Source organism: Spea bombifrons, chromosome 3, assembly GCF_027358695.1.
Source record: "Spea bombifrons isolate aSpeBom1 chromosome 3, aSpeBom1.2.pri, whole genome shotgun sequence".
In the NCBI taxonomy this organism is placed as follows: Eukaryota; Metazoa; Chordata; class Amphibia; order Anura; family Pelobatidae; genus Spea; species Spea bombifrons.
The window spans coordinates 6,803,816-6,825,268 of record NC_071089.1 but is presented as its reverse complement, the minus strand read 5'-3'; the positions used below and the strand labels follow the sequence as shown (position 1 = coordinate 6,825,268).

Sequence of the window (21,453 nt, the reverse complement as noted above, 5' to 3'; positions counted from 1 at the left end):
CCACGCCCACCTATATAGCTTTTCAACATCGCGTCGTTGCCCTTGGCAACGGCGTCATCCACTGGCCGCGCATGCTCACTACGCCAATACTATGAAATTACGTCATTCCAAACACACTGAAGGGTGGAGGCAACGGCGCTTGACAGGAGCGCCAATAGCAAGGGGCGTGGCTTAGAACCCACTGGGGATGACGCGCCTTGGTGGGCGGGCTTACAGAGTTTTAGTGCAGCTGCGCATACTGAGCGGACTATGTTTATGTGACGTCATCAGCCCTTCCCCTCCCTCTGGCAGAGACTGGACTGTACTGTCCTGAGTGGCTCTTCCTTGTTGTATTACGTCACAACCAGGAAGTGTGTATGTGTGACAGTCGTCTGACTTACCAGTGCTGGCCTGTACCCAGGGGAAGGGGCTTCGTGACGTTTACCAGGCACAGAATAAGAGGGAGTAGGGCAGGCCTTACCCTGCTGGGGTGAGTATCTCTTTACAATTCATTAATAAGGTGGGAATTCATGAAGAGACAGCATACTTCGTAGAACTTGGTACAGTCCATTTATTTACAGAGCGCCAACAGATTCCGTAGGGCTGTTACAATGGGGGGGATGGTAAAAACTAACAATAACTTTAAAACTGACAATAAGATGAATGCTGTTGAGAGCTATCGCTACAGAAGGAGAATGCGCTTTATTCCTCCATGAAGTGGACTGTACGCCCGTATTGTATCTTAATGGGGCATCAGCAAAGCAAAACCTACCACTGCGCCTCCCCTCTGAAGATTGGACAATTTGTGCCAATCACATTTTACTGTGTAGAAAGGGTTAACAGGCCATAGAAACATAGAATCTGCTGGCAGATCGGCCCCATTCAGCCCGTCTCGACTTAGATGCAGAAGCCGTATACCCATCCTACGCGTGTTTAAATCCCCCGACCGTATTAGCCGCTATCACTTCTGCTGGGAGGCTGTTCCACTTATCTACCACCCTCTTTGCGAAGTAAAAAAAATCTGGGGAGCAGACATGAGGAGAGTGCTGGGTGGGATTTTCCCTTGAAGGTGACTTTAAAGAAAAAGTGATGTCATTTTTTAACAGGAATGCTACTTTGTGCTGATCTAACATACCCCCCCCAGCCACCCCCTCCCCTGCCGAGTATTACCATGGGCAGCCCCATTCAATATGATGACCTGGACCCCGCCATTGCAATGTACACCTAGGGGGTGCCTACCAGGAGGGGGAAACAAGGCGCCGATCAACTAAACAAGTGGTGTTTCTACATCAAACAGTTTTTACTTTAGCTGAATGAAGGTCATCGGAGGGGCGAGCATAATTGCCACCGTAATAGCTGATAAAATGTGGACAGAACTGCCCCTTTAAACTGCCCGGGCGGTTTCTGAAAGTTACTTCAATAAGGAAGGAAGGCAGGTCTGATGATGTCCGGCCAGGTATATAATCAGGTGACTGCTTTGTAAATGACTAATATGATGTCAGTTCAGTGACATCACCTTCCTCGTGTGACACTGTATCGGTGTGGGGGTTGGGACTGTTCCCCTTTAAATCTGCTGATTGTTTGTAAGCGAAGGTTAGGATACAGATCCATTGGAATTGCGTTTCAGGGAAGAAACATTAATAAAAAAATGACCCTTTTGGAACGAACACGTGGCCGTTTCCCTGATGAAGAATAGAAGGACTATTCAATGGGCGGAATTTGAGTTTTGTTAGAATTAAGACGTCTTTGTATCGCCGGGGTCACGGTAACATTTCACGGAGGAACAAAACAAACGCCCGTGGCTGCGATGCGACCCCTGATATCCTGGCCAAAGACTACACGGCCTACTATAATGATTTACGGCATTCACACCATTCACGGTATTATCGCCCCTCCGCCGTAACGTTTCTCATGAAGAATGCCGATCCGGCGGATTGTACGGCGTTTGGCCGGGACACCGATATTAACGGGAATAAATCGCTGCCGCAAGCTTTCTTTTATCAGCCGTAATCATTTCACCGGCACGAAACACGCACTTGTGTGTTATACAAATTAGTTTCTTCGTTAATAAACACAGATTTATTTAACCTATTAGTGTCCCCTCCTTGTCACATGACCTACCGGCACAGAAGAAGAAGACAAAAGCTGTGCTCTTGTGATCTTTCGCTTGATGACTCCTATTGGGCCAACATAGAAAAACATATCTAAAGTGATACAAGCTTTCCGGCCATCCGAGGTCTCTTCTTATTACTTGCCCCTCGCTAACTAATACGCTGGACCACCTAAGGTCTTCTTGCCCGAGAAGCTCACTGGAGTTGGCCATTCATAACACACTTAAAGCGTTCGGCTCACCCCAGCTTTATCCCTCACCTCCAAGAAGTCTCTCAAACTTCACCGTCCTTCAAAGAAGACGCCTCCCTAAACCAGAGCCCATTCCCTATGTTCCCGTCCAGCCAACGCGGTCCTTTGTGTATTTTTGATGCCATAACTTAAAGTAACCAGCTATGTTTATCTCGTATGCATCGAGAGGAATAGACACGGAATTCTCTCCTTCCTGAATGTTCTCCTCTGAAGCTTTATGCTCTTGTAGTGTTTGATGGTCCAGATGTTTTACAAGAGAACATCGGGAATGATGGTGGTTATTCACATACCCACGAGTCGCTTTGAAATGAAGCATTTTGTCTCAAATTGTTTAAGAGTCACGCTGGCCCAACCCGGCCGCTCTCGTAGGAGAAGCTCTCCACAAGGTTGGTTCATCTCACCTCCAATTACCCGATGAGCCCTGATGTAGTCTATTACAACGTCCTTTATTCTATCACTTACTGTTTCTTAAGACAAGTTGTGTTTGACTTTCTAGAAGCCGCGCAGGTTGTGAGGAAGGATAATCCATCGCAATGACCCACTGGTTTCATCGTAACCCCCTGAAAGCCACCGCTCCGGTTTCCTTTAATTACTATGGCGTGGCATCCACACCGGCCGCGTCAAAGATCTGCAGGTGAGCTCCTCCTTTTAAAGTTGTTTTTACTTTTTAAATTATTAAAAGTAAGGCTTCAAAATCTTGCACTGATTTCTTTTTAAAAATCAAACAAAAAAAACAGTTCTGGTGTTTGAATAAAATAATGTTTTCAGGCCGCTGTATATCAGCCGTTTGTATGAGTTCTCGCTCTGTTATCTGAGCCCCGATCTACTAAACAAACCCCCGACTTCTTGTGAACAATGAAATGTTTTAATCATTCAGCTGGACTCTCTGACCAATGAGAGTCTATGGAGGAACGGACTTCATTAGCATTGCCATAAAGTGTCAGCTCAGTGTGGTGTTTAGCAGGGAAAGTCATATTACATGACCGACAGCGATGGCAGCTCCAGGTCTGCAGATAAAGGGAGTTTATTGGAACAAAACGAGATAAAACCAGGTTTCTGTTGGTCGACCGACATTACTGTATACGGTGCTGGTTATATTACTGTATACAGTGCTGGGGGATATATTACTGTATACAGTGCTGGGGGGATTTATTACTGTATACAGCGCTGGGGGTTATATTACCGTATACAGAGCTGAGGGTTATATTACTGTATACAGCGCTGGGGGTTATATTACTGTATACAGTGCTGGGGGGAGTTATTACTGTATACAGCGCTGGGGGTATATTACTGTATACAGTGCTGGGGGAGTTATTACTGTATACAGCGCTGGGGGTATATTACTGTATACAGTGCTGGGGGGTTATATTACTGTATACAGCGCTGGGGGTTATATTACTGTATACAGTGCTGGGGGGTTATATTACTGTATACAGCGCTGGGGGTTATATTACGGTATACAGCGCTGGGAGTGTTATATTACTGTATACAGCGCTGGGGGTTATATTTAGAGCTGAAACAACGAATCGATAAAATCGATAATAATCGATAACGGAAATCATCGATAACGATTTCCGTTATCGATTAATCGAGTGATCAATTCGTTGTTGGAGCACTCGGCTCCTTTTACTTACCTCCGCGAGCGTTCCCCGCTTCTGCTACACGCTCTGCAGTCTCCGCCTTCTTCTAGCTACGTGACGGATGTGACGTGTTCCGGTTCGCTCTGTGCGAGTGGCTCCATTCGCACAGAGCGGTTCGCTCTGTGCGAGTTGCTCCATTCGCACAGAGCGGTTCGCTCTGTGCGAGTGGCTCCATTCGCACAGAGCGGTTCGCTCTGTGCGAGTGGCTCCATTCGCACAGAGCGGTTCGCTCTGTGCGAGTGGCTCCATTCGCACAGAGCGGTTCGCTCTGTGCGAGTTGCTCCATTCGCACAGAGCGGTTCGCTCTGTGCGAGTGGCTCCATTCGCACAGAGCGGTTCGCTCTGTGCGAGTGGCTCCATTCGCACAGAGCGGTTCGCTCTGTGCGAGTGGCTCCATTCGCACAGAGCGGTTCGCTCTGTGCGAGTGGCTCCATTCGCACAGAGCGATTCGCGGGGGTGGGGGTCCACGGCGGGGTGGGAGTGGGGTTTCAGGGGATGCAGGGCAGGGTGTGAGTGTGGGTGCAGGGCAGAGTGGGGGTGGGGGTGCAGGGCAGAGTGGGGGTGGGGGTGCAGGGCAGAGTGGGGGTGGGGGGTGCAGGGCAGGAGACTGGGTGCAGGGCAGAGTGGGGGTGGGGATGCAGGGTGTGAGTGTGGGTGCAGAGCAGAGTGGGAGACTGGGTGCAGGGCAGAGTGGGGGTGGGGATGCAGGGCAGGGTGTGAGTGTGGGTGCAGGGCAGAGTGGGTGCAGGGCAGAGTGGGTGCAGGGCAGAGTGTGAGTGTGGGGGCAGGGCAGAATGTGGGGGCAGGGCTGGGTGCAGGGCAGAGTTGGAGACTGGGTGCAGGGGCACAGTGCAAAGTGCTGGGTGCAAAGTGCCAGTGCTGGGTGCAAAGTGCCAGGGCTGGGTGCAAAGTGCTGGGTGCAAAGTGCCAGGGCTGGGGCAAAGTGCTGGGCGCAAAGTGCTGAGTGCTGGGTACAAAGTGCTGGGTGCAAAGTGCAAAGTGCTGGTGCAAAGTGCTGGGTGCAAAGTGCTGGATGCAAAGTGCCAGGGCTGGGGCAAAGTGCTGGGTGCTGAGTGCTGGGTACAAAGTGCTGGGTGCAAAGTGCCAGGGCTGGGTGCAAAGTGCTGGTGCAAAGTGCTGGTGCAAAGTGCTGAATGCTGGGTGCAAAGTGCCAGGGCTGGGGCAAAGTGCTGGGTGCAAAGTGCCAGGGCTGGGTGCAAAGTGCTGGGTGCAAAGTGCTGGGTGCAAAGTGCAAAGTGCTGGGGCAAAGTTTCTTGAACAGTAATAGTCCACCTCTTTTCAGAATGTTTGGGGTTATTTTGTTTCATAAATATTGTGTTTGGGTTCTTGTACTTTGAAAATATTGTTTTTTATTACATCATAACAAAATAAGAATGTTAATGTAAATTTTAAGTTGTTTTTTAACATCCAGTTCATTAAATTCTTTTAAATAAACGAAAAATTTGCATATTGTTTTTTTATCCGATTAATCGATTAATCGAAAAAATAATCGGCCGATTAATCGATTATTAAAATAATCGTTAGTTGCAGCCCTAGTTATATTACTGTATACAGCGCTGGGGGGGTTATATTACTGTATACAGCGCTGGGGGGGTTATATTACGGTATACAGCGCTGGGGGGTTATAGTATTGTATACAGTGCTGGGGGTTAAATTACTGTATACAGCGCTGGGGGTTATTATTGTATATAGCGTTGGGAGGTTATATTACTGTATACAGCATCGGTGGAGTTATGACATCATACATCACCTATGTTTCTGCAGTGATTTAAGAGCCTCTCGAGCGCGCCTTCTGGAACTATTCACGGATATCACCTGCAATCCTGAAGTGATGAAGAACGCTACAGATGCCTACCTCTCCCTCTTAGTGGGTAAGCACTGGTGGCCGTTACTGACTATTTAGTTGCCCTTAATGACACAAATCAGAATCTTACCTAAATCTCTCTAATTCAAGGCTTCATTAACTCACTGGATGGGGGAACCGACGACAACAAGCTGCGATACATGCAAAACTTCAAATGGACGGACACCCTGCAAGGCAATGTCCCCAGGTATTCTAATTTATCGTGTGACACATACAGGGATTCAACAAAGTACAAGAGAGAAGGTTATTTCAAAGAAGGAGAAATGTGAGCACAAGCGGTTAGAGGCTTAAATGTGGCATAAGAAAGTTTTACTTACTGGGATGGTGGTAGATAAGTGGAACAGTCACCCAGCAGAGGTGGTAGATGTTATTACAGTAAGGCATTGAAACATGTATGAGATAGGCATACGACAATACAGAATAGAAGAGCAGACCAAGGAGCAAGTCATGTTTCCAGGGTTTATTATGTGTTTCTGTGTAGTTCAGGAAAACTTCAGAAATACATATAAACAGTTAAATTGTGTAATAAATTATTTCCAAACATGGGGATTGGTCCCGTTTTCTTACTTTTTGCTGGAAACGGCAATAATGTTCATCGGATTGCTAACGCAGCGATGTCTTCTCCTTCACCCTCATGTAGCGCTCAGCAAGATGCCGTTTTTGAGTTGGTGTCCATTGGATTCAATGTAGCCCTGTGGTATACAAAATACGCCTCGCGGTTAGCTGGCAAAGAAGGGTAAGTTTACTAATTAACCAGCGTTATAACACTTCAGTCCTGCGCAGGCGCGAGTAAGAGGGGCATTTACTGAACTATCCAACTTTACTTATAAATGGCCGATCCCTTTATCACTCCCATCACTCTTGTGTTCCAATGGCCCTTTATCACTTCCATCACTCCTGTGTTCCAATGGCCCTTTATCACTCCCATCACTCCTGTGTTCCAATGGCCCTTGTAGATGACGAATGGACACTTAATGGGGGTAAACTTTTCACCTGTGCGTTCATTCAGATGATTCTCTCGTTGAATCTGTCGCAGTGTTACGGAGGACGAGGCCAAAGATGTTCACAAGAGTCTGAAAATCGCAGCTGGTATTTTCAAGCACTTGAAGGTATTAACAGCTTCTGTTCTGTTCGACTGCAATTCATTTCCCCCCCATAATAAATGTTCATGTGCTTTATAAATACTTCCGTAAATGTTTTTGAATATTTTTAATATATTTATTTTACAGCCTTCCTAATTCTCACAGCTATCTAGAAGCTGTTTATTGTGTCTTTTTTCCCCTATTATGTAGTAATGTTGTGTGCCCCGTGGGAGCTGCAGTCCCGCTGATATCACGTTTTAAACTGCTGCTTCTTCCTACAATAATTGTGATAATAGCCTTAAGCAGATGTAAACTCTAGCACTAGAGGCGCATGCGCGCTCTCCTAAAACCAAATGTCCTGTGAGCGCTTAGTTTATCTGACAGCTTTTGTTTACATACAGAGTGTGCTTTCTAGGTGCCATTGGACTACAATTCCCATCATCCTTTGGCATTGTGACCACTATTTCCGCACCTGCATATTGATGAAAAATATCTGGTCTCTTCTTACAGGAAAGTCACATCCCAAAACTGATCTCGCCAGTGGAAAAAGGCAGAGATTTGGAAAGTAGAGTGATGGACGCTTATATCATTCAGTGCCAGGCAGAGGCACAAGAAGGTATCGCTCCACATTATTTTCTTTGGGCATCAGGGCAATTATTTCCAGACTTTAATATAATATCGCTGATGGTTTATGCTAAAAGAAATTCAAACGATTAAACATCATGAGAATGTTCTTTTCCTAATTTGAGACGTTAAGTCACAGATCTAAACCCATGAGTACCGTTTGTAACTAAAAATCGGACTATAGCTTCACTACTGTTCAAAAGTTTGGGGTCACTCAGCTGTTTTCACAGAAAACAAGGACATTTCTTGCTGTAACATAATTACAAAAGGGTTTTCTAACCACCAATTAGCCTTTTAAACTTTGATCGGCGAACACAACGTGCCATTGGAACACAGGAGTGATGGGAGTGATAAAGGGCCATTGGAACCCAGGAGTGATGGGAGTGATAAAGGGCCATTGGAACACAGGAATGATGGGAGTGATAAAGGGCCATTGGAGCACAGGAGTGATGGGAGTGATAAAGGGACATTGGAACACAGGAGTGATGGGAGTGATAAAGGGCCATTGGAACACAGGAGTGATGGGAGTGATAAAGGGCCATTGGAACACAGGAGTGATGGGAGTGATAAAGGGCCATTGGAACACAGGAGTGATGGGAGTGATAAAGGGCCATTGGAACACAGGAGTGATGGGAGTGATAAAGGGCCTTTGGAACACAGGAGTGATGGGAGTGATAAAGGGCCTCTGTACGCCTATGATGAAATCAGCAGTTTCCAGCTACAATAGTCATTCACATCATTAACCCCGTCTGCGCTGGATTTCGGATCCATTTTATGTTATTTCAATGGACAAAATTTGCCTTCCTTTGAAAACAAGGACATTTCTAAGTGACCCCAAACTTATGAACATAGTGTATGTTTCACTTAACTTCACTCTATTCCGACGCCCAACGCATCAGAAATACGAGGATCGCCTGAACATGAAAGAAATCCCTAAACATAATAGTGGAAACGCAAATCGCAGAGAGCTCTCATTAGCTTCCAGTTGTGATTGGCGTTTATTAATAAACGGAAAGACTTGATCTGTTCTGTAACTGTAATCCGGACGCATTAAGAATGTATTTTTCATGATTAACCCTCGTTGTTGCAGTGACCATCGCCCGCGCCATAGAACTGAAGCACAATGCTGGTCTGATAGCTGCTCTGGCCCACGAAACCGCCAACTTCTACCAGCGAGTCGGTGCGTACATCACTTACGCTACGTGTAATGACTTATTGAGAAAAGAAGCGGCTTTGAGATCTATTACAACAGGAGGTCGTAGTCTAAAAGTATAGATCCAGGAGCTTAGATGTACTGTAAGGAAGCTTTGGGTTACTCAGATAGCTCAGATAGAAGTGGTAGAGACTAATACAGTGAGATCATTTTCAACATTTATATTTATTCAAAGTAAATCATTATCGGCTTATTCGCATACACCTTTACTGCCCTTTCTCTGCTAGGGGCCGTGACAGTTTGATCAGAGAACAAGCTTTATATTCCGATCGGTGAAAAATAAACCGCTGTGTAAATGATGGAGATGAGCAGTAATTCCTTTAACAAACGCGCTCGGGGTCGTTCTTTGTGTTTCTGTGCAGACCACACGCTCTCCAGCCTAGACCCGGCTTACATAGCAAAGTGGAGGAGCTACATCCAGCTGAAGATGTGCTTCTACATGGCTTACGTGAGTAATGATGCAAAACGCGTTAGTCGGTGACAAACAATCCCGATTAGAGGAACCCTAAAGGCCCTTGAGAACCCTAAATGAGGATTTCCGTTCCCAACAATAGTTCCTGGACATTACTATGTATATATTGGGGCAGTTTTGATTAAAGAACAGGTGGTCGTATGATGATAAATAAAACCCCACGCTCTTATTTTGAGAATTTTAATGAGATTTAATGAACTCCCCTAAACTTTTATGTACCAAGAATGGTCCATGGGGGGATCCGCTTAGGAACGCCATGCCCCACGACATAAAAATTGCCCAAACGCTTCGCCTCTTTCCCCAAGCTACTCTATCCTGTGCCGGCAGCCTGTTCACCGTGGTTTAAAGGTGCTGTTCCACCTAACAAAACACTTATTGCTCTCACTAGAACACTAAGCAAACACAGCTTAGCAGATCTGGCATTTTTTTTTCAAGAACTGAAACTATTAATTTCAGTTTTCACGGTAATTGCCTATCAGGGCCTGCTTTTCTGTCACATGATATGTCCGTGACTGTAATTATGAATGGGGCAGTATTTCACACAGCGGAATAGTTGTTTCCAGGAGGGCTGGGCTTTTAAACGTTTCATTTAGCTACAAAAAGTGCTACATTCAGTAAAATACATGGAACTTAACATTTTTAATACTTTGCTGTCGTTTGCCCATGGATTTGTGTATTGATGATGAAATCGCTGTATATCTGCTCCCCTCTCGCAGGCGTTCTGCTACCACGGCGAGACCCTGCTGTCCGGGGATAAGTGCGGCGAAGCCATAAGGTCGCTGCAGGAAGCCGAAAAGTGTAAGTAGAGCCGGCGGATGGAGAGAAGAACAAAGAGACGGCTTAGAAAGACGTAAAAGTATCTCGGCATCAGGCTGAGAATCTAATGTCACAAGTAATAATTAAATAAGAGTGAAAGGAGTGTGCAAACATTAGCTCCGGGGGTACATTGTTAATGTTTGCCGTCCGCTATGGGTTTTTTTTTGTGTGTTTTTCTGTAGTTTATGGCAAGGCGGAAGCATTGTGTAAAGAATATGGCCAGACCAAGGGCCCCGGAACCACAGCAAAACCGTCGGGACATCTCTTCTTCCGGAAGCTCGGAGCTGTGGTTAAAAACACCCTGGAAAAATGCCAGCGAGAGAACGGCTTCATGTAAGTAAAGGGCTAGCAGCATCTGGCAATTCTCTGATAGTCGCCCGAGTATTCTCAGGGGGTCACTGAATGGAAGGCTGAACCTGAAGGTACAGGAACGGCCGCGGTGTATTATATAGTACTGGACTGGCTCCAAATAAAGACAAACACCGTGCCTGGAAGCTCCGTGTCTCTACCAGGTGCCTCCGCAGACAGCAGATCCTCCGTAAATCTAATTTACAGAGCATCCAACAACGCTGATAACTTACCGGGATCTATTGTTTGAAATAAAAGTGATCTTTATGCCAGTCATGATACACCTTTCTTTCTTCCTGTTGTCTAAAGCACCTTTTGTGCCTGGCCATGTAGCCTTTCTGAGCGCTGTGTGTATCGCATTTCATTTCTGTTTCCAATAAACAATTATTCTGCATTCTAGATACTTCCAAAAAGTGCCACCCCAGGCCCCGGAGCTGGAGCTCAAAGCAAACTATGGTCTCGTGGAGCCCGTGCCTTTCGAACTCCCCGCTATCAGCCCGCTGTGGACTCCGGAAACTCACGCCGGTTTCGACCTTACCAAGCGACCGAAAGACGACGGCGTAAGGAATAGGACATTCTCCTCTCTGTGGCTGCTGTTTGAGTGTTTTTCATCCCAGAGTTTGCCAGCATTCACTAAAGACCAACAAGTCAACAGAATTTACAATGACATACGAGAGGGAAATGCCCAAACAGATCTGGCGTAGTGAATTTCCGCCACGCCGGCTCCCTGTGCCAAGTTCCCATTGACGTTAATTAAAAAATCAAGTCGGGGAAAGTTAAATTTCTATTAGCCTTGCTGAAATTCAAAAGTTAGTTTATAAGCCATTTATGAGAGTTTGTTTTCATTGGCTGACACTGAATGTAAAATGATAAATGATGAAGACATTGTCTAATGTTACAAATTCCTATAATTTATAGGCTTATCACATGGAAATCAAGCCGCTTTATACTGTCACTTTGCGTTAGTAAATTGAGGTCAGATTATATGGGTTGTTTTTTTTTACTCTCACCCGCACGTAACAATTTAGTGAATAATCCCCCAACACATGACTATTTAGCGTACATAAAGCAGGGTGTTGCTTGGTGCTCTGTACTTTTAATGCACCGATACGATCCTAAAGTAGTATTTTTCTTTTCAGGCTAAACCCAAAAAAGAAGAAGAGGTGAAACCGGTGAAGGAACCCGACATAAAACCGCAGAAGGACAGCGGGTGCCAAATTTCGTGATGTCATGCATTGACGAGTTCTGACATTGAGGCGACAGAGCTGCCTCCGCACGTTCAGCAGACCGTGGCCGTGGCATCCCGATTCCCGTCTGCCTCCCCCGTGTAAAATGCTTGCCTACTGTATAGATATCCTATAGCGAGCCGTCTACCCGCAGCAAGCTGTCCCTTAGCAATTATTTCTGTAAACGAACACAAACTTGAGATTCCGATTGCGCTCTTTTTTTTCTTTTTCATAGCCTTCCGATGATTCAATAACTCGTTTTAACAAGAAACCCGATAAGTTAACATATAAATAGAGAACTATAATATATTCACAAAGTATATGTACATTCTTACTTTTTGATGACACAAACTAAATTTGTATTTACTCAATCCTGAGTTTTATTTAGCGTGTGTGCCGGTACACACATGTGTGCATTAGAGGGTAGTGCAACGCGTGTGTGTGTGTGTACGGTGCGTATGTTAGGTGGTAGGACTTCTGTTTCTGGTCCTCTTTGAGAGAAGAGCTTAACTAATGAGATTAGGCAATGCACTGGCATATTTTTATAGCCCAAAATGTTTGGTTATGTGCCGTATAGCATATTTGAGGTTTAAACATTTTTGCCAGATTATCACAAATAAGTCTGTCCTATAAAATATATTACTTTTGGCATAGCTTTTTGTTTTTAATGAAAGCAGTATGTTAGAGTATGATTGCTGTACTTGATTTATTGCACATCCCACTTCCACGCTATATCACCAACGGCATGTGATGTGGACACCCGACCATCACACCTGTATAAGATTGGTGGACATCCCATTCCAAACCAATGGGTATTAATTTGGAGTTGTGCACCCCTTCTCTGGAAATACTTTCTACGGGATTGTGGAGCGTTTCTGTGGGAGTTTGTGCCCATTCAACCAAAAGAACGTTTGTGGGGATAGGCACTGATGCTGGACGAGGGGGTCTGGCTTGGCTTTCCAATTTATCCCAAAGTTGTCAGTTGGGTTAAGGTCAGGGCTCTGTGTAGTGTAGATATATGTACCGCAACCAGTGTGTTCGATGGTAAGCGGAGGTGCAGAAACTTTTTTGAGTATGAGGAATGCTTTAGCAGAACCAGTAGAACTTACCTATAAAATGAAATAAGACACATATAGGTGTGAGTGGTCAATTTATCCCTTGAAGTAAATCAGCAATACCACAATGGTGCCACCATGGGGGGTCTGTCACATTATAACCAACTAAAGGAAGTTCCAATTCGTGAAATATCAGAAAAACATGACCTACCAGGCTCAAAAACAATGGGTGACTATAGGCCTGAAGACAGTTGGAGAGACTTGGGATATCTTTCAACCATCTCAATATCTATGAAAGCTTCTAATCTACTTATCAGCTTCTTAAAGATGTCACCAGACTTATATCATGCCTTTCTCCAAGACTACTGCCATGTGAGATGGTTGTCCCACCCAAGAAGTGAGTTTGTTATCATTGGTCTTAGATCTTTGTGGGGTTGTGAGAGTAATATGGTTTCTAGGTTGCTCTTACAGTCTAACTATACTACAGCTATTCCACTGCTTCTACATACTGACTCTACTACAGCTGTTCACCGCTCCTACATCACAACTCTACTACAGCTATTCCACCGCCCCTACATACTGACTATACTACAGCTATTTCACCGCCCCTACATACCGACTATACTACAGCTATTCCACCGCTCCTACATACTGACTCTACTACAGCTATTCCACCGCTCCTACATCCCGACTCTACTACAGCTATTTCACCGCCCCTACATACCGACTATACTACAGCTATTCCATCGCCCCTACATACCGACTATACTACAGCTATTCCACCGCCCCTACATACCGACTATACTACAGCTATTCCACCGCCCCTACATACCGACTATACTACAGTTATTCCACCGCTCCTACATACTGACTCTACTACAGCTGTTCACCGGTCCTACATCTCGACTCTACTACAGCTGTTCACCGCTCCTACATCTCGACTCTACTACAGCTGTTGACCGCTCCTACATCTCGACTCTACTACAGCTATTCCACGTCTCTACTACAGCTATTCCACCGCTCCTACATCCCAACTCTACTACAGCTATTCCACCGCACCTACACCCTGGCTATACTACAGCTATTCCACCGCTCCTACATACTGACTACTACAGCTGTTCACCGGTCCTACATCTCGACTCTACTACAGCTGTTCACCGCTCCTACATCTCGACTCTACTACAGCTGTTCACCGCTCCTACATCTCGACTCTACTACAGCTATTCCACGTCTCTACTACAGCTATTCCACCGCTCCTACATCCCAACTCTACTACAGCTATTCCACCGCACCTACACCCTGGCTATACTACAGCTATTCCACCGCTCCTACATACTGACTCTACTACAGCTGTTCACCGGTCCTACATCTCGACTCTACTACAGCTGTTCAGCTGCTCCTACATCTCGACTCTACTACAGCTATTCCACTGCTCCTACACCCTGACTATGCTTGACCCAAAGCTTGTTTTTCAATCAGCATAAATGCCAAATAGAACCTCCCTTATCCTTCTGCCAGAAATCAGATATAATTCAGATTAAGAATGGGAAAAGTCTGGTCTGCCCTAAAACCAAACAAAGTAAGGGTGAGATCCGCCTCCGCAGTCCACCGGGTGTAACGACACACAGACCGGGCTGTTCATTACGAGCTCTACCGGCTAGGAACACAATGTCGCTAATAATTCAATTCTTTAGAGGAGGCAGAAAAACCCATCGACCTTCATCATGACCTTCTATAAAGCCCTCTGCTTAGTGTAAACATTTTAATTGGAATATATACGATATATATATATAATAATTGGTTCCCCTTCTTTGTGTAATACCCCCCACCTCTCGGGCCGATATCAGACAGAGCAAAAGCAAGCAAGCCTACCCTATTTTTATTTCGAAGATTAAGGTGAGCAGGTGGAATGGGTTTCAGTAGCCGCGAGGCTACCTTATGAAAGGTGTCCATTAAATCACCACGTGGAGAACCAGCAGGACGCTGCCGAACATCAACCAGGACAGCACTTACAGGACTGTGAACCATTCTACAGGACAGCAGGGTAGTCTGAGGAAAGGTGAGACTTTTAAATGATATTCTGGAGAGTAATAATAACTATTTTATATATATATATATAGCACTTACTTTTTTATTGAATTAGCAGCTGCCACGTCTATTAGAAGAATTATTTTATATAATTTCATCTTTTAAGCTTTTTTGCTGTTTTTTTTATTGAATATTATTAGTTCTTGTTTGATATAGCGCCATCATGTCCCGCAGCGCTGTACAAAGGTTATACAATTCACTTCCTCGCCCGCACTTTTCTATGTTATTTTTAACTCTTTGGTAAATGGTAGTGTGTATGCATTCTTGGGTAAAGGATAATGCGTTTCTCGTTTCGGTTTGTCGAGCCAGGGATATCAATCGTTAGAACTGTTCTGAAGCTGCGACTGATTCACATTTAAACGGAACAGATTATAGGATAATAAAGTATATTGAAAAATGGAACCAGCCGGCAGATCGGCCCCATTCGGCCCCCGTCTAGTCTGCCCGTTTCTCCTGCTGTAAAGACTCAGACTTTAATCAGTCGTTGGTCTCGTCTTAGATTCAGGAGCCGTATGTCTATCCCGTGCATGTTTAAATCCCCTTACTGTATTACCATCTACCGCTTCTGCTGGCAGGCTGTTCCATTTATCTACCACCCTCTCAGTAAAGTCTGTCTTACATTACAAGTAACATTATCAAACTTAACGTTTCTTTTTTAAATTCTTTTTTAATTTTGCTTTCGTGGTTTTGTAATCCTGGACATTGCGCTGATTCTTTGTTCCCAGTTCCCGTCGACCCAGTTAAACCAGTGCTTTATTGTGGTCATCTACAGCCTCACATTGTTTTGCCGCCTTGGTCCTCCCCGTAGGAGGCGGTTCAGAGACAAAGTTTCTGTAATCTAACATCCTGACTTTCTTGTTTTTCCTCCTCGCTTTGCTCTTTAGAATCATTTGGAGTGACTGTCATGGCAGACGGTGACATCATATTGGTGAGTAGCAATCATTTATTAATGAAAATGATGTATTACGCAGTAATATTGATTCAAGGCCCCTTGTGTCCCCTGTCACAAAGTTGGTATCACGGCCAGTTAAAGGTGCTGCGCCACTTAGATATCTTCATTTTCTTCTTTCCATCAAAGGTCTAATTTTATTTTTAAAAAAGCCTGTGTTTCTATGGCAATAGTGTCTGCCTTTGTGTCACATGACACTTAAGCATTCCCTGAAATATTATGAATGAGGCAAAATTTGGGGCATAAAATAGCACTAAGAACGACGTCCATAACGCTGCGTTTGGTTATAGCAGAGTAGGTGCGCTGAAAGTTAAATCCTGGGATAGACCCGAGTCAGACATATCAGATATATACTGGATACGTTCCTAAAATACCCCCAATCTTTAGCGAAGTGCATCATAACCATGGTTACTATGCCATATAACGCATTATGGGCGTCCCCGCGGTTAAAGTGCCGGGTGGAGGTGGTGAGCAGCTGCTTAGGGCGCCCGTTGGTAGAAGACTCTACTTCAGATGGTGTGGGAATAGCAGGTCATACATGGTTCTCCTCCGCAGAAGGAACTTGAAAATGCGGATCGAGAAAAAGCTCCTAAGAGGATAATCTATTTTGCTAATGGAGAAACCATGGAAGAATACAGCACCGACGAAGAGGAGGAAGAGGAGGAACACAGGGTAGTCTTTCAAAAGGTGGACACGGTGAGCTTTACCATGGTGGACCTCCAGACCGTCTAAAGCCTTCACACGCAAGCTCCTGGCCTTCCTTCTATAATACAAGTTATTATTATTATTATTATTATCTTTTATTTATAAAGCGCCAACAGTTTACGCAGCGCTTAATACAATACATGAATTCAAGGGGTCTGACAAGAATTGACAGACTAAGACAAACCGATACATTATAATTGCTCATAAATCAGGAGAGCCGATGGGTGGGAGTGTGTCCCTCATTGGCCGAAAATTACACTTTCTAATAGCCATCAAAATAAAATAGAAATCCCTATATTGTGATACGCTTGCATCCGTTCACCCGCGGATCTGCGAAGATGCTCGGTAACGGAACATATCGATCCGGTGTAACTGGTTTCCTTTTATCTTACAGACAAAGATGGATTGGGGAACGTTTGTACGATTCTGGATGCTACGTGTGGCCACCACTGTTTTCTTTAGTAAGTAACTCAAAAGAAAACTGTCAAATTGCTACACAATTTGTTGTCTCTATTGTGCATACAATGGCTGCAGCGTCCCTTTAAACCGCCGTCACACACAGCACTGAATTAACATTTTTCTAACTAAATGCAACATAAGACACTTAGACTTGAATTAGCGAACACAACGTGCCATTGGAACACAGGAGTGATGGGAGTGATAAAGGGCCACTGGAACACAGGAGTGATGGGAGTGATAAAGGGCCATTGGAACACAGGAGTGATGGGAGTGATAAAGGGTCATTGGAACACAGGAGCGATGGGAGTGATAAAGAGCCACTGGAACACAGGAGTGATGGGAATGATAAAGGGTCATTGGAACACAGGAGTGATGGGAGTGATAAAGAGCCACTGGAACACAGGAGTGATGGGAATGATAAAGGGTCATTGGAACACAGGAGTGATGGGAATGATAAAGGGTCATTGGAACACAGGAGTGATGGGAGTGATAAAGGGCCATTGGAACACAGGAGTGATGGGAGTGATAAAGGGTCATTGGAACACAGGAGCGAAGGGAGTGATAAAGGGCCACTGGAACACAGGAGTGATGGGAGTGATAAAGGGCCACTGGAACGCAGGAGTGATGGGAGTGATAAAGGGCCATTGGAACACAGGCGTGAAGGAAGTGATAAAGGGTCATTGGAACACAGGAGTGATGGGAGTGATAAAGGAGTGATGGGAGTGATGGTGCTCTGCTGAGTGACATAAAACCAACACACGCTTATTTTTTGTTGTTGTAGCCTGTGAGGTTCTGGGTGGAAAGCTGGCTAACTTGTTTGGCCTGAATGAACCCAAGTATCAGTACGCCATTGATGAATACCACAGGACACGGGATGAGGTAAACATGTGACATTGGGTTCTAGACAGGGCCGGCCGAAGACTTAACGCCGCCTGGGGCGAAGTTTAAAACGCCGCCCCCCCCCCGCCGACGCCGGTACTTACCTTTAAACAGTCCTGCGGCGAGTCTCCCTGCTCTGCCACGGTGCCGGCTTGTAATGCTGAGCGCCGGAAATTGACGTCACTTCCGGCGCTCTGCATTACAAGCTGGGACCGAACAGGGAGACTCGCCGCAGAGGAGAGAGAGAGAGGGGCGCCGAGCGGGTAAGCGAAAACCACTCGGTGCCCCTCTCTCTCCTCCGCTTCAAAAAAAAAAAAAAAAAAAAAAAAAGCGCTTGGGGCGACAAAGCGCCGCCCCTTCTAAAGTGCCGCCTGGGGCAATTGCCCCAGTCTGCCCCATTATAGGGCCGGCCCTGGTTCTAGAGTCTCCATAATGAGATAATTCAGGAACGATACAATGTATATGTCTTTTTTATATATATATATATAACGAAACATAAAAGTTTATTTCCGGGCCTTCGGAGAGGGCTGGTAAAAACTCAGTGGAGGGGACGGTTCAGCTACAATTTATAATTATACAAGAATTGAGATTTTGTAAGAATGGAGGAAAACCAAATAATCCACAACAAATCAGTTGCAATAACATAAAAGCAAAATGGCGCTCTTTATATCTTGTCAAACTTAGAGCCGAGGCAGAGAGCCAGCAGATCCGTGGGGGGGAATACTAGCGAAAGTTACGTTACTGGTACGATAAAGCTGGTGGCCACCAAATGACATGGCCGCACGTTACAATTTTATTTTTCCACCCCACCTGGGGAGTATGCCTACACTGTTTTTAATAATGGAGGGGCCCCATCTGAACGCCTAGAGAAATCCTGCATTTTATGGGGGGGGGTCAGCAAGGATAATGCCACAAAGATCTGCACCATATATACTTTCTCCGCAGAGTGAAGATGAGGGCAATGAAGATGAAATGGAGAGAAGGCAGACGGAGGTTCCCGATGAAACGCATCACCTACAGACACAGCGTGTGGAATATGGCACCATTCGCAGCTCAGACGCGAGTATTCAAACCGGAGACGCTTTTCAGCCGAACGCAGAGACGCAGCTTTCAGACAGCGCGCCTCGGGAGCAATAGAAATAGACTTCCCAATTACGAGAGACGGTCAACACCGTAGGATGGTAACCTCATAGACCATAGACGTGGGAACTGGCTAAGTCAGCCCTAGCAACCATTCTACTCTCCTGTTGATGTTGGACTAACGTTTCCATTATATTCGGGCAACCGAGTGAGTGCAGTCCAGGAGAGAGTGGGGAGCGTACGGCAGAGCGAGGTTGGGTGCAGATTGATGGACAATGGGGAGACCTTTGTTGGTGATGGTCCTCAACTGACAGAAGCTTGCTGATCTCTCCCAGCATGGGCTAAGGTTTAGACAGAGCTAACAATTTAACACATTGTTATTATTTAATGTCATAAATAATGACCCCCTGCTCATCGCCCCAGAAAACACTGAGATCCAGGGGCGGAAAAATAGGGGGTGCAGCGTGTGCAGGACACCGGGGCTCGCACCACTCAAGGTGCACTGTGAGGGAGATCCTAGCCCTCATAAATGCGCAACAACAGAAGCATGGGTGGATACAGGAGGGGCAAAAGGGTAATTGCTGCCACAAAGGGGTAGGGGATAAAGACGTACGTCCCATGTCCAGGACTTACCTCTTTAAGTACTGTGTTTCAAGGAGGAGACGGGGTTCAGTGGGGTCAAGTAATGTAGCGTTGCGTGACCCAGCAGTAATAGCCCACAGGTATGTTAGTGTGTCTGTGTGTGTGTTATCAGTGTGTCTGGGAACGTTAGAGGGTCTGTGGGGATAATACAGGGGCTGTGGGGGTACATTACAGGGGCTGGGGGTACATTACAGGGGCTGTGGGTACATTACAGGGACTGGGTTGGGCGATACAGGGAGGTGAAGCAGATAACTGATGAAAATCTCAAGAGAATTTCCAAAGTACGGCCAAAATAACTTAGCTGGGAAAATGTCCAGTTCAGTCTTTCATGTTTATGACTGTAAAAAATTTTTTTTATTTAAATAAACTATATTTGTATTTCTTGTTTAATCTAATTTATCTTTCTGCATGTTTTTATAATTGTTTATTGCGTCATGGTCACGCACACTTAAACATACACATTCATGCTAACACTTACACATTCATACATACGCTCTCACTGTAACATACATACACCCACTCTTCACCCCGCTGCGTTCCTGCCTCCCCGGGCCAGTCCGAAATTGTTCACAAAGGGCTGAACTGGGTGTCAATTACCGCCCTTCCCCCGGGGGGGGGGAAGCCCACAAGCCCACCCCTGGTAAGCATCATCCTCTACTCACTATACCACTAACACAGCAAGAAACGTTCAATAGCAACGTATTCACAAAACTATGTATTAAATACAAACGTTAGTACCCTTTAATAATGTTTTAACTATGAGCTAACATGCAGCTCATTAAGTGGACTTGCGGTCCTTGTAACGTTGTACACCCTGGTGGCAATGTGTGGAATTACAATTAACACAAAAGAAATGGCTTTGTAGATTTTCATGATTGCAGTCGTTCAGAGGGATAACCCGACACGGACAGGTTAATACCCCACAGCGTTACACCCATGTTCGTATCGGTATAATTTGTTAATATTTCTAGTGATTCTCTACTATATCATTTTAGCCATATGGATGTATAGGGTATTTTTTTGTTCAAATAAACTTTTTTTGGGCTGTGTTGTTCCTGGTCTCAGAATGAAACCACGTAACACTTCAACCTTGGTTAGGGGAAAGCAGGTCTCCCGCCCCAGGCTCCGCCGTGTCGCTGCTTACCGTTCTCCCTTACGCTTGTGGTTCCTCCAGGTTTGGCTATGATGTCATATCCCAGCCCTCCTGGTATCTCAGACCTGTGGAGACCATAAGCGTGAGGGAGAACAGGGCCAAAGGGGGCTCACAGCTTCAATAATCACAGACATGATGGCAACTTGGGAACCACAGAACTAAAAAATAACACTTTACGTAAGATGTGTATTACTTTCTTCCATTGTTTGCCCTCTGAACACTTTGTACTGATCATTAAACTTCAGATAAAGCTCATTCCTGGGCTGTTGTCACAGGGTTGGCCTGTAATCCAAGCCGTGTTATCGGAGATCCGAGCACACGTATGCAGGATCTACAGCCACATGACAGCGGGGCACGTCTACTAAGCAAACAACATGCAACGCAGCAACGAGCCTCTTTTAAAGGGACAGGAACTATTTTCTATGGATCTCACTTAAAAACATGTCAAATCATGTATATTTTCTCATATATTCATTCATTTCAATTTACTTTCACTTTGTTTTCAAATTACACTCATTCCTTCGCCATATACTCACAGTGTATCCCATGCATTAACACATTAACCCTTTCACCCATATTGTCTATTACCATACACAGACACTGATGCACATGGATTGTCATACTTTAGCACATACATAGCTCCATACAGGGCCAGATTGGCAACCACAAGGCGGCCCTGGCACTTTAATGATGACGTAGGTACAGCTGATGGCCGGATATACATGGCCACACGCAATGCTTTTACGTGTGTAGCCTGTAGCCAGCCATACCCAGCCACTGGAGCAGCAGTTCCTGGT

At 45.3% G+C, this 21,453-nt stretch overlaps 2 protein-coding genes across 2 annotated transcripts; both read left to right on the top strand.

Moving 5' to 3' along the window:
- Nucleotides 1–2,835: 2,835 nt before the first annotated feature.
- Nucleotides 2,836–12,017, top strand: BROX (BRO1 domain and CAAX motif containing). The gene is made up of 12 exons (XM_053460025.1): nucleotides 2,836–2,974; nucleotides 5,766–5,872; nucleotides 5,956–6,052; nucleotides 6,506–6,601; nucleotides 6,902–6,974; nucleotides 7,458–7,563; nucleotides 8,662–8,751; nucleotides 9,147–9,232; nucleotides 9,973–10,054; nucleotides 10,255–10,405; nucleotides 10,821–10,980; nucleotides 11,560–12,017. The coding sequence occupies exons 1-12, from the start codon at nucleotides 2,874–2,876 to the stop codon at nucleotides 11,644–11,646; spliced, it is 1,236 nt and encodes a 411-aa protein (XP_053316000.1). The 5' UTR covers nucleotides 2,836–2,873; the 3' UTR covers nucleotides 11,647–12,017.
- A 3,496-nt stretch (nucleotides 12,018–15,513) lies between these two features.
- On the top strand, nucleotides 15,514–18,985 carry FAM177B (family with sequence similarity 177 member B). Its single transcript, XM_053460028.1, has 5 exons — nucleotides 15,514–15,717; nucleotides 16,294–16,434; nucleotides 16,838–16,904; nucleotides 17,684–17,781; nucleotides 18,727–18,985. Exons 1-5 carry the CDS (start codon nucleotides 15,694–15,696, stop codon nucleotides 18,916–18,918), a joined length of 522 nt encoding a protein of 173 aa, XP_053316003.1. The 5' UTR covers nucleotides 15,514–15,693; the 3' UTR covers nucleotides 18,919–18,985.
- Nucleotides 18,986–21,453: the final 2,468 nt, after the last annotated feature.

What these genes read in the sequence shown, in the direction of transcription:
- BROX (XM_053460025.1), top strand. Translation starts at nt 2,874, where the DNA reads ATGACCCACTGGTTTCATCGTAACCCCCTGAAAGCCACCGCTCCGGTT. An exon ending in TGTGCTTCTACATGGCTTAC is followed by an intron (nt 9,233 to 9,972) that starts GTGAGTAATGAT and finishes CCCCTCTCGCAG; the next exon opens with GCGTTCTGCTACCACGGCGA. An exon ending in AGCGACCGAAAGACGACGGC is followed by an intron (nt 10,981 to 11,559) that starts GTAAGGAATAGG and finishes TTTTCTTTTCAG; the next exon opens with GCTAAACCCAAAAAAGAAGA.
- FAM177B (XM_053460028.1), top strand. Translation starts at nt 15,694, where the DNA reads ATGGCAGACGGTGACATCATATTG. An exon ending in GGCCACCACTGTTTTCTTTA is followed by an intron (nt 16,905 to 17,683) that starts GTAAGTAACTCA and finishes TTGTTGTTGTAG; the next exon opens with CCTGTGAGGTTCTGGGTGGA. An exon ending in ACCACAGGACACGGGATGAG is followed by an intron (nt 17,782 to 18,726) that starts GTAAACATGTGA and finishes CTTTCTCCGCAG; the next exon opens with AGTGAAGATGAGGGCAATGA.